General features: G+C 48.5%; 1 protein-coding gene across 3 annotated transcripts in view; it reads right to left on the reverse strand.

The window, feature by feature from the left end:
- FLI1 (Fli-1 proto-oncogene, ETS transcription factor) overlaps window positions 1-13085 on the reverse strand; it is a 697892-nt gene that overhangs the window by 490310 nt on the left and 194497 nt on the right. For all 3 annotated transcript variants that reach the window (XM_078681988.1, XM_078681986.1, XM_078681987.1), the window contains one exon: window positions 2852-3063. In XM_078681988.1, the coding sequence (XP_078538114.1) occupies window positions 2852-3063 (212 nt within the window). The remainder of the gene's footprint in view (window positions 1-2851; window positions 3064-13085) is intronic.

Here is a 13085-nt window from a genome sequence, read left to right on the forward strand (position 1 = left end):
AGTTCCAACATGGCGGACAATTCCTGTAGTCCCCTTTCCATGCACTCTAATCCCTTTAAACCACATCGCAGTGAGCAGACCTACACGCCGATACGATCGCTTTGACACAAGCGACCCGCATCTTTCCCACCGGTAAGCGCCATTACCCGGCAGGTCATTGAATTTTCACCGTTATTTGCATGCGGTTGTTGTAGTCTATCTGTTCTTAACTAATCCACACTGGTGGCACAGTAATTGTGTGCACATTTTTGTTACCATCTTGGGCAGCGTATTTCACGAGCACTATTTTCTGGACAGGCCTTTTTAGCATAAGGAAACACACACCTTGCATAATCGGATGATTTGCTAAAGATGTACCATTGATCATTTGATACTACTATTTGGATTATATTCCGATGAGATTGATCTAGGATGAACTTTATTGAATAAATGATTTGATGAACTTCAACAGATAGTCAAAAAAAATTGGATGCCTTGATACAGAATACAAACACAAGAGACTACATCTCCACAGGAGTGCCACCAAGGGTACAGTGTCATTTGGTTCGACACTGCATTTCATTTTGCTACAAATTTGGTTCCCCCCGAGGCCAGGAGGGGTCCACCCAGTGGCACCCAGAAACCAACAATTGACCTATACAGATTAAAACCACTGTTTACTGATATCACTTAAGGAGTGCCACACACCATATTGATATTCTCTCTTGATATTCATTTTATTGTCATTATCTGTGTGTGCATTGAGACTCTATCTTATTGTCTTAGAGAGTTGTCGGATTCACTTGAACTGCCTTTCCTTGAAGGTTTCAGTGTCAGTGATGGCATGTACTGTCAGGTAGCAGTCAGTGTAATATGTGATTAACTCTCATTGATACAGAATACAAACACAAGAGACTACGTCTCCACAGGAGTGCCACCAAGGGTACAGTGTCGTTTAGTTCGACACTGCATTTCATATTGAATAAAATGAATACACCCACAAAAAATGAACGATTCTTGTAATATCTATAGCAATGGAAAGAGGGAAGTTCGTATTAAACACAGGTACTATGCCTCGACCAAATAATGAGCTGAATTCAAGCCCTTTGATTCGTGCAGAAGGCCCTTTCCCACTATTATATTTCTCCAACAGTGGCCATTGTGCAGGTCAACTAAATTGCTAGGGTCACTGTTAGAACTGGCATCTTCTGGCATGTTTCCCATTTTTTTTGCTTTCTGACTTCCAGTTTTTGACTCTGTTTTTGCTGGTTTAGTGTCTCTGTGCACTTTCTCACTGCTGTTCAGTGGGAAAGTGCAAGTGCTCCTGTTATAAATTGGACTATGCATTGGTGTTTCCACGATTTTCATATTTGATTTACTGGTAATTCCCTAGTAAAGTGCACAGATAGTGTCATTGCCTGTAACTGATTGTACCACCCACACGAGCGACCTATGCATAGTTCTTAATAACATGTCGACTTGGCAAGTGCACCTACTTGCAAGCCCTAACGTTCACTTTTATTGCCTGTGAGACAACCCTAAGGTAGGCCCAAGCTACCCCTATGGGCAGGGTGCAGTGTATTAGAATGGTAGGACAAGTACTGGTGTGTGTGGCATGCCCTGATAGTGAAATGCAGCATATTTCATTTTTCACGGTTAAAAGGCTATCTGTCCCACAGGATAGATAGAGGAATACTTGGTAACATTTTACGAGTATATCTTTCTGTTGGGACAAGGTAGAATAATGGAGTTTAGTATGACTGAACTCAGAATGGAGAAAGGCATATTTTAGTAAAGATGATGTTTATGTTTTGTGTTTGAAAATACCACTTTTAGAAAGTAGGTATTTTCCTGCTTAGCCATCCTATGTGCCTCTCCTGGGTTGTGGATTGACTGTGTGGCTTTGGAGGGACAGAAGCTGGGGATGTGCATTCTCTTCAGACAGTCACTAGGTGGAAGCAGTGTGTGTCCTACCTTTCCTGGATGAGTCAGGGCTGGGCTAAATATACCTGGGCTGCATTTAGAGTGGGGAGAGGAGATTTCCTTGCACCTCAATGGGTCTGGTCTGCCTTGGACAATGCTATCTCCACCTCCTGCCGGGAAGCTGGGTTAGAAAAGACCAAACTGGTTTGGACTGAGCACAGACACTCTCTGCCCAAGAGATCAAAGAGAAACAGAGTATAAATATTGGGGCCCAGACCCCAGAACTTTTGAACTCGCTTGGATCAAGGAACCTGCCAAGAGAAAGAGCTGGAAGAACTTCCAGGAGAAGTACTGCCCCTTTGCTGTGTTGTTTCTATGCTGGATTGGGCTGCAGTTGCTGCTTCTGCTCTTCACTTGAAAGGTGAAGCAACACCCAGACACAGAGTAAGTCTCACATCATAATGACACAGAATACAGTTCTTTAGAAAGTGATTTAATCTCATATTAACAATGGATAGTGAAGTTACCATTGCAGTGACGCAACCAGCAGATGAGGAAAGAACAAATAAATAAAAAAAGGCAATACTTGAAAGCATGTGAAAACAAGTTAATTAAGCATCAAAAATATAATGGTGAAGAATGAATGCATGAAGAAAATAGAAAGTAGCAGGGAAAGGAGAAGGGTGCAGAGATATACTTACAGAGGGAAGAGAAAAAAGGTTTGGGGCAAAATGTTGATGGGAGAGAGGGTTGTGAAATGCAAACAAAGGTAGAGCGAAGAAGTGATGAAGTAAAAAGAGGACTGGAGTAAGAAATAGATTAATCAGTGGAGCTGATTTCTAAAGAAAAAAGGGAAAATGAAATGTTTTTGTAGTAAGGAAGTAGATCTAGGGGAGGGTAATGCCATGAAGAAGGAAATAAGTATACATTGTTATTCTTTTGTACTTACCTTGATCCATTCAAATGATCATATTCTCTCTTTATATTCACACGGGCAGACTGGTTAATCCACTCTTGCTGAGGTGGTAAGGGGTTGATTTTGTGAGGCTGTCCATAGTCTGGGTTCTCTGAAGCAGTCATGTCAGTCTTTGATATATGGGCTGCAGCGCCGTATGTTGACTCGAAGAGTGACTGGTCGTCACTCACCACCGACAGTGCCTCCTGGTGGAAGAAAGGAAACTGAAACACATTAGTTACACAGTAAGTTAACCAGATGCTAGTGTCCTGCACAAGCTGCTAGCATGCCTGCCCCACCACACACCCACCGCTAAAAAGATAATTGCTCTGAAGGATATCAGCCACTTGGATAAGTGTTGTCTGTACACATATGGATCTAGGTGTCCCCATTCTGACAATACAGTGTCATTATTTTTCAATCGTTAGCTGTGTGTGCCACAAAAATGAGGTGGATAGTAAATACAAAAAGCCATTGTACTACCTCTATTTAGTTGACACCTTTAAAATTTTGAAGGAACAACCAGTGTCCAACTAATTGCCCTATGATCTAGGATTTGTAGGCTGACGAACAGTGGGCCAGTCTTACAAGTCAAAGAAATGTTTAATCCACTCTACTAGTGTTTTAAACCTTAATTATAATTCCAGTCAAAAAAATCAATTAATTGTAGCAAACATGCAAAGTTCAAGGTTCTGGTTTTGAGATTTTATCCCAGGTGTAATTTAGATCCTATTTAACCAGACTTGAAAGGCTTGCTACACATTTTCAAATTGTGCTGAACTCTTCCAGTCCAATTCAGTACACTAGGAATAGACTATGTAAATTAAACATTTAATTGTTTTGTGTTACATCATTTTTAGGTCTTGCCTGTGACAGTGCATGCGATGTATGTGTTCTCGCTTGTGAAAGATATTGTGTACAACAAGGGGCTGCAGCCTGTCGATTGATTAACATTTGTTGGTTTCATTTTCTCTCTTATTTGCTGCCATATAGTTGGCTAGAGTGTGTTACCTTCACTTCCTCTTCTTTCGGCTAGACCCTGGACCTAGCACTGATTGCTTCAGCTTGTTTGCTGTCTTTCCTCCGATCATGCTAAAACTTAGGTACTACCTTTACTTTTCTTTTTCTCTGTTGTCCTTATTGAACTTTTTGCCATTTGTAGCTATGCTTTACTATGCCACACACACTTCACGGAAGCCCTTTTCTCCTTTGAAATAGATGTTATCTGCTTTTATTGTGACAACAGATGTTATCTGCTTCAAAATGTATTTTCACTAAGAGATGGACAAGGGCACAATTGCTTTCCTTATGTGAATGGATTGTTAACCAGATGCTATTTTCTTTTTCTTTTTTGAACATGGGGAGATAAACTGATTTGCTCAGAATCACAGAGGTCCAAGACCTAGCAAGCATTGGAAAAGCCAGTAGGTCTCACCTTTGAGACAATAAGCTCTTACACTACCTTTTGTGCATACTGTACAGCATGTACGTTGCTGACTCTGGCAATGATATTTCACCCTGCTGTATAGCAGGGTGGCTGCTGTGCACCGTGGCAAAAAATATTAATTGAAAAAGTACTGTGACGCATCCATTGCTATTGCACTTTTTAAAAAACAGTGCATTAGCCCTGACTGCTTTGCCAAATTCTTGCTTTTGCCAGCAGCCATTTGAATATTCTAAAACACTGAAAGCAAAACAATGCATCAAGTTAGCTTGTGCCTATGCTGTTGAAGATGTAGCTCATAGCATGTGACATTTTCATGTAAAGTCTTAGCGGCCCAATAGGATGACGGGCGTACTTTGTCCGCCCGTAATCCTGTCGTGTGGAGGGACCGCCCGCCATAAGGGCGGGGTCCAGTTGGGAGCATTAGGATGCGCCCGCCACAGTGGTGGGCGCATCCTGTATCTTTAGCATTGCGGCGGCCGGTGCATTCAGCTAAAGATACGTGTAGTGCATTACAAAGCACAACGTGACAGGCACCGCGCGGTGCCTACCACGTTGTACTTTGCAATGCTGGGGGGTACCATAGGCACCCTGCATGTGCACCCCCCACTCCCGCCGGAGTCCCTGGGGGTCCGCAACGGGCCCCCGCAGGGTGTCTCCACATGCCTTTCCATGGCGGCATTGCCGCCATGGAAAGGCATTTGAAAATGCACTTGAAAATGCACTTGCTAATATGGCTGGTGGTGTCTAATAGACACCGCCACCAAATTAAACCTTTTCCGCCCCGGCCGCAAGGCGACCGAGGCGGAAAAGCGGCAGACGGTCTTTCGTCCGCCGCGGTCACCCCCGCCATACTAATATGGCAGGGGGTGATTCCGTGTAGGATGGCGGGCGGATCCCCCCTGCCAGGTTGCCGGTGGCTACCGCCAGCCTGGCGGGGGCGATCGGCCCGCCATCCTAATGCGCCCCTTAGTGTGTTGCAAGCAGCTTCCAGAACTTCCAGAACTCAATTCGTTGGTGGGATCTAGCATATATACCTGTACTTGTGGCAGACATGTATGTATATAAGAGTGTGAGCGTCTGTGTGTTTTTAGCTTGGTTGGTGGATGAATCTTGCAGGCTGCAGCTCCATCAATCTCTGTGTGCAGGCACAATTTGTTTTTAATAAAGTTCCACTTGTCTTACCAAAACTCTACCATCTTACACAATGCAGTCTTTTTGTATCATTTAACTACAACCAATAAAGTAGAGAAAACCAGTATTTCACTCCCTAATTTTAATAAACATTTCTGTTTGAAAAAAGCAAGTATACAAAAAATGCAAAGCAATGCTTTTCTCTGCACTGTTTGACACTGCTTCAACTACAGAGCAAACATGTATTTTGTCTTTGTTATAATCACCGCAAAGAAATATCAACCATCCACAATTTCCTCCTTAGGTACAGTGATTTTGGAATGTACTTAAAAGTCCTCTTGAAATCCTGACTCATTTAAAGAATGCATGGGTGTGGGTGTTTGAAAGTTTGATGCTTTAGGAAGTGGCTCCAAGGCCAGGATCTGAATTTAGTCTCAGGAGAGTTTAATGCTGTTAAGAATTTAGGAGGTAAAATATAGGCTTTTTAAGAGGTTTGCAGCTAGGGCTAGGCAATATTGTGACTGACAATGTCTCAAACCTTGAAGATAATTGTTGAATACTTTTTATGTGAAACCGTACCTACACAGGTAATTATGAACATCCCTGGTTATTTGCATCACTTAAATCTCAAGATTCACTGGAGGCTATTTTTGTAGTTTTCAAACATGAGTTTGTTAGAATGGACCTTAGCTGGCATACATATAATATGACTGCTGGGAATAAAAGAGGTAGCTACATTTAGTGCACAAATTCGCTTAGTAGAGACAGTTCTCCATATTTCCATATTGTACTGCTTCAACTCTCCATTCCAACCACAGATCATCAATGGCAATCAACAATTTAGTCTCAAGTATTTTCCATTGTGAATTGTGAAAATAAGTTTACACGTATATCCATTCTTTTTCTATTACCCCCAGGTCCCTCCTGTCCTCGTCCCATTCCTGAACTAAGTGGAGATGACCATCTCCATGACAGAAGAAAAGAACAGGAGCATGCTGGGATACCCAACCCATTCCCTCCCACTGGGAGAACACAAGCTGTACCAGCCCAGCATGCAGACTTTTCTTTTTTTCTGTCTTCCGACAGGATGGGATGTCTTTGGACTGACATGCTGGGATTCTTTACTGGACATTTCCTTGGGGCTGCTGGGCTGTCCTCGCCGTCCTCTTTCCGTGTTCTCCTGGCCTTCTGGGCTTGCCAGGAGCCGCGTTGATTGCTGCCTGGCACTTTGCAGCTGGGGTGCCATTCCTCCCGGTCTCTTCCGGGTTGAAGTTCGCGTCTCCCTGTGGCTTGGACAGTATGGGGAACGCTCTGCTGAGGATGTTTGGCGGATCCTTGGGCTCTACTGGGCGATGCTCCTTGGCTCCCTGCCTGGCGTTTGGTGTCCCGCCGGCCTCCGCTACTTCCTGGCAGCCCTGCTCTTCGTTTGAAACGGTACTGGGGCGAGCCTTGCTGAACTGGCTATTGGGGGGCAGTGAGCTTGTGGTGCGCTCTTCCTGCCCCCTTGGGAGTACCACAGAGCGGTTCCATTTTTTTTCTCATGCTGATGGTGGGAATGGCTGCGTGCCATGGCCAGATTCAGTTCTTCCTGCTGTTATCTGGGTTTAAATCTGCCTAGCTCTCTTTCTCCATGGATCTTGGACTGGCCACTGAATTCGAGGATGCGCCCACCTTGGGTTGCACTGGTCACGGCTGGTCTTGCCAAGTGGGTTCCTTGCTTCCTTTCAGGTGCTGATGGATCCCGTCTTCTTTAGGTCTCTCCTGGTGCTGGTGGTTTTCTGTTGGGGGCTTTTCTTTGTAGGCTCCTGTTCCTGCGTGCTGGCCCTCTGTGCTTTGCTGGTTGCGTGAGGCGTGGGTCCGGGTGCTGTCGGGGTCTGGGGCACTTGTTCTCTCCGGCCTGGTTCTCGCCCTCCGCTGCCCACTGCTCCCGGGGTCCTCGCGGCCCTTCAGCGTCTTCAGCAGCCTGCGTCGGCGGCTCCCCTGCATTCGCTGTGGGTCCTCTGTCCTATCTTGGGCTATGGTTTCTGCTGTGTCGCTGCCATTTGTTGTGGGTTCTGCCTGGGGCGGGTCCTTTGGGGGCTTCCTCCACAGGTTGTGTGTTCCCAGGCCTTCTGGCTTTCCGCTTGCTCGGCGCTTGTTGCTGGTTGGCGTCTGGGCGTCGGTCTCTGTGGGGGTTCTGTGGACCTGTCCCCCTGGTGCCTGCCAGCTGGTGGTTTCTTGCTTGCTGTGCTCTCCTGCTATGCTGGCCTGCTGCTTTGGCTTCTGTTCCTCCTGCTGCCCGCTCTGTGGTACGGCTGGATCGGCCGTGGTTCGTCCCTGGTGTAGTGTCTGCTTGCTGGGCCATGGCCGGCTTTGGTACAATCTCTCCAGGGGATTGTTGGCTTCTTCTTGCGGCCTCTTTGTTCTGTCATCTGGGCCTACCGCCATCCTACCCTGCGGGCTTCTGTTCTCCCTGGTCTGCCATGGTTGGTGCCCGGTTGGGGGTCCGCCTGGGTATGACTGTCACTGTGACCTGCTCTGGTCGTCACTGGCTGCTTGTCGGGCGTTTTTCCCTTTATTCAGCTCCTGGTGCCTTGCACTTCTTGGGCTTCCTTCAGCTGCCTGCTGCCTGTTGGTTTCTGCCCTTTCTGTGGGTTCGGGCCTGGGCGTGCCTGTGTGGGTGCCTGCCTGCGGTTTTTGCTGTTGGTCGTTTCTTGCATCCTTCCAGGTGCTTTTGCTTGGCCCGTGCTCAGGGTGTCTGGTTTCTTCTTGCCCTTCTGTGGGTTCACTGGGTCCTCCCCCTTGTTATACATGTGTGAGGGGGGCTGTTGTGCCCTCCCTCTGTCCTGGTGGGCCCTTGGCCTTGTTTGGGTTGTTGGCTCTGGGGTGATGCTGGTTGTGCCCCTGGTGGGTTCTGGCTGGAGTTGGGTTTGCTTCTCGCCTACTGCCTGGTTGTTTTGACTGCTGGGGTTTGGTTTCCGGTTGTGGTTTCCTTCTCCCCCTTGTATTTCTCTTTGTGTGCTTTGGGCTTTGCCTCTCGCTTGCCACTCCCTTTGCCTCCTGTGGTGGCTGGGTGTCGTTGGTCTTCCTTGGCCTTTGCCTTGGGGACCTGAATAAAGGGAAAAGACGCCCGACAAGCAGCCAGTGACGACCAGAGCAGGTCACGGCGACAGGCATACCCAGGCGGACCCCCAACCGGGCACCAACCATGGCAGACCAGGGAGAACAGAAGCCCGCAGGGCAGGATGGCCGTAGGCCCAGAGGACAGAACAAAGAGGCCACATGTTTCTTCGGGTGCACGGCTCCTGTGCCCGACCTATCTCCTGTGCCCTTTCCTTGCTTTGTGGGTTTGGGTGTCGGACTCCTCTGTTGTATGGGCTGCTTTGCTGCTTCCCGCTCCTCTCTTTCCGCATAGAGGTTACGGTTGGCTTTGCCTCGGGTCGGGGCTCTGACCTTTCCCCTTTGGGGGCTCATCGATGGGCCTGTGTTTTTTTCTTGCTCCCGTGCGGGCTGCTTTCGGCCTGTAGGGTATGTGGCACTTGCTCTCTTGCTGGCTCGGGGGTGTTCCTTCTCCCCTTGTTTGAGTCTGTTCCCGGCCCGCACCCCTGGGGGGTGGTGCGCGTTTTGCTTCTCTCATTTGGTTTCTGGTGCCTGGGTGGTTCCGGTGTGCTGTTGGGGCCTGGGCTCTACCTCTGTTGGATTTGCCCTTGCGGTCCCTGTGTTTGGCCTCCTGTTCTCTTGTGCGTGTGGGTCGCTGGTGCACCTCCAGGCTTGATTTTGTCAGGCTTTGTGCTGTGGGGCCCTTGATTGCTTCGGGGTCCTCTTTCTGTCCCTGCTTGGGTCTTTTCCTGGCCGCTCGTTCTCTTTGGATATGGAGTTCTTTCGGCCTCTTGGTGCCCTGTGGTTCTGGCCCTGGTGATCTCGTCCTGGACTGGTCTTCTGTCCTTTTCTGTGCCGCTCCTTTGCGGCTGGCTGCTGCACTGGGGCCGTTGTGTGGGTTGTCTGGTGTGGGCTGCTGGGCTCCCTCCCTGTCTTCCTGCTGCTTCTCCTCTCAGGGTGGCCTGGCTGTGGTTTGCTGCTGTGCCTTTCCCTGTGCCCCTTCTTGGTTCGGGTTTTTTGCCTCTCCTAACGGGTCCTAGTGGATCCGTGTTGGGGGCCTCCTGGCTGGCTGGCCTGCCGGTTTCTTTGGCTGGCTTTTAGGGCGTTTGTGGGTCGCCTGTGGGGTTGGGCTGTTGGCCTCCTTATTGGTCCTTTCTGTTTTGCCCTTCTGCAGCTCCTCTTGGGGTTCGGCTTCGGTGGTTCCTTGGTGTCCTCCTTTGTCCGCCTGGCGTGTGGGTTGGATCTTGGTTGGTGGAGTTCCTCGTTGCTGGGGTTTGGTTTCCCCTGTTCCGTGTTTAGCCTCTGATGTTGTCTTTCTTGGTTGTGCCCTGGTTTTGACCAGGTCTGCACCGGGTTGCGCTTCTTTGCTCTCCCTGGCCTCCGTTGGGTGGGTTGCTGGTTTTTGTGTCCCAGTGTCTCCTGCTTTGGGGGTGTGCCTCGGACCTGGCCGCTTGGTCGGTTCCTGTGCCCCGAGTTCTTCTACCGGTATGGCAGCCTTTTTTTCCTGCGGCTCTTCAGCGTCTCTGCTGGGGTTGGCCGCTGGTCATTCCTGCCCTGTGGCCTGGGCCTTCTGTGTGTTTCTGTGCCTCCGGGTTCCCTGTTGCTGCTGTTGTCAGCTGAGAGGGGGTGGGGGGACCTTGCTTGGATTCCCTGCCCCCTTTTCTTTCTGTCTGTTCCTCTGGGTTGTTGCCTGTTTTCTTGTCTGGTTATGCCCTTTTTGGTCTTTGCGGCTCTGCTGGTGGCTTCCCCTGGTGTGTTGGGGTTTGTCCTGTGGTCGGTCACGTCATTCCCATCTCTTGCTTTTGGCGTGCCTCTTCGGTTTCGTCTTCCTTCCCCTCGGTTTTTGGTGTGGTCCTTTGAGGGTTCCTGCACCCGTGGGTCGCTTTCTTCCCGGTTCTGGGAGGTTTGCTCTCTGTCTTGCCTCTGCTGTGTTCCTTACTGGGACTTCGGCCTTCGGCCTTGCCACGCTGTGTGGCCTCTTCTCCTCTGCTCTGGGCCATTGGGCCAGGTTGGCCTGGTTTGTCCCTGGTTGGGTGGCTGCCTGGTGGTGCCAGCGGCTGTGGGCTGTGCCCTTGGCGGTTTCTCCCTGGTCGGTTGCCCTTCCTGGCTCGGTTGCTCCGTTGGGGCGCTTCTGCTTCTTCCGGGCTCCCTTTGGTCGTTCGGGGGGAGGGGCTTTGTTTTGGCCCCTCTGGTTGTTCCCTTAGGGCTTGGCTCTACATGTGGGGCCTCATTCTGGCTTGCCTGGGGGGGGTTCTTGTGCTTTTTTGCTGGTCGTCCCCTGCTGGCTATGGGGTCTCAATTCTGTCCTTTTGGTTGAGGGCGAGGTTGTGTGCTCCTGCCTGCATTTTTCTCCTTTCTTGTGGGCTCATTTTGTTCCTGTGGGGTGCTGTTTTTCGGTCTGGTACGCCTGGTGTTGGTGGGTGTCTGGAAGGCCGGATTGTCTGCTTTGGAATTCTCCACATAGTTCAGGAATGGGAGAAGGACAGGAGAGACCTGGGGGTAATGTCCAACTACTTACCGTTAATCTTCATTACTCCTGGTCCTGTTGTCCTGGTCCCATTCCTTACGCCCCTCCCTTCCTCCCTGGCAGCTGGCCTTCCGGTTGTTGGGTTGGTACTTTCAGGCTGCATGCTGGGCTGGTAAGGCTTATGTACTCCCAGTGGGAGGGAGTGGGTTGGGTATCCCAGCATGCTCCTGTTCTTTTTTTTCTGTCGCTGACATGGTCATCTCCACTTAGTTCAGGAACGGGACAAGGACAACGGGACCAGGAGTAATGAAGATTACTGGTAAGTAATAGAACATTATCTAACAACAGGAGAGATACATTTTCTTTTCTATCCAAAGACAATATATTCCACTGCAAGTAAGAGGAGTACATGTCATTCTCAACCATGCCTCTAGCAGGCATATTCAAAGATGGTCTATGTTACAGCAGAACTGTATTTTGGGTTAATACTGTCAAGCAAATAAGAACTCATGGTATTTTAAATCCTCCAGTTTAGGTGTATAGCTCCATAGAGATTCCAAAATATTATTAAGCCAAGCTTGAATGGGTTTAGTGCAAATTGGTGGTAAGCATAGGAAGAAATCCATAATCAGTATATTCAGTTTTTTGTTGGTGGTGTAATATCCGTGTCTAAACAGCTTCAAGTACATTTGCCTTGTGCTCGCTCCTTTTGAGGAAGAGATTTTCTGATATCGCTGAGATTCATCAACATAGAAGTGAAATTTGATATTGAAGTTGCTCAGAGTAGAGGTTAGTGACTCCAAATAGAATATGACTCATTACAACGTGTACTAATACCACGCGTGCCATTACAACACGGGTATTACTATGCGTTGCAATTACAATGACGTGCCATTACATCGCATACTTTTACCAACCATATGACTTTAGCACACATGCCATTACAACACAAAAGAATTCGTGGTAAAGGTATACTCAAGGTAAAAGTATGACATGTAAGTGACACTACCCTGTCCTGCCCTAAACCCTAATTTAGTACCTCTGCACAACCCTCAGTCCTCTCCCTACATTAACACTACACAGTACGACCGCTCGACATTACCCTAAACCCTAACACTCCCCTGCACTACACACACTCCAGGACACTTCCCTAAACCCTAAAACACTACCTCCAGCACGACCCTTCCCCAACCCCCAGTCTGCTCCCTACACTTAAACACTATCCTCAACAACCCCTGACACTACCCTAAACCCAGAAAAATACTACCCTGCTCTACATACACATCACAACTCTACCCTAAACCCTAAAACACTACCTCCAGCAAGACCCTCCCCCAACCCCAGTTTGCTCCCTACACTTAAACACTACCCTGCACGACCCCCAACACTACCATAAACCTTAAAACACTACCCTACACTACGCGCACACACACCACAACACTTACCTACACCCTAAAACACTACCCCCAGCACACCTCCCAGTCTGGTCCCTACACTCAAACACTACCCTACACAAGTACCCAACACTACCCTAAAAAAGTAACCCCCAGGCCCAATCCCCATTACTTCTCTCTCCTCGTGGTTCCTATCTCATCCTCTAACGTCAGCTGAGGGGCGGTGCACGGTGCACGTCGCTGTGAAGAAACGGAAGAACTTCAGTTTCCTCACAACGAGGTGGATCGCCATTACATCGCATGCATTGTAAAAGCGCATGCGATGTAAAAACAAGCGTAGTATTGGCTACACTTTGTTACATCGCATGTGTTGTAACGCTTGCGATGCGATGCCATGCAGGGAGACAGCCGTGTTGTAATGGCTGTTTCTCCTCCATGTATAGGCTAAAGAGTGCGAGAGAGAGAACAGAGACTTGACAGGCACCCTTAGGGTTAGTCACTGTGCTATAGATGAGGTGAGGTATTATTATGCCTTGGCACAGACTTGCCAGGCATGAAAAGAAGGAGCTTTGACCATTTATTTTTTATATTTGAGCAAGAATTGATCTGGGTGCTTGGTTATGCCTCCTTCATTGGTATCTGCCTTATGTAGGTTTCATGTGGCGCAGTAGATTTTGGAGACAATTTTTACCTTCTAAGAACAGTTCACAT

Source organism: Lissotriton helveticus, chromosome 3_1 (genome assembly GCF_964261635.1).
Source record: "Lissotriton helveticus chromosome 3_1, aLisHel1.1, whole genome shotgun sequence".
Lineage (NCBI taxonomy): Eukaryota > Metazoa > Chordata > Amphibia > Caudata > Salamandridae > Lissotriton > Lissotriton helveticus.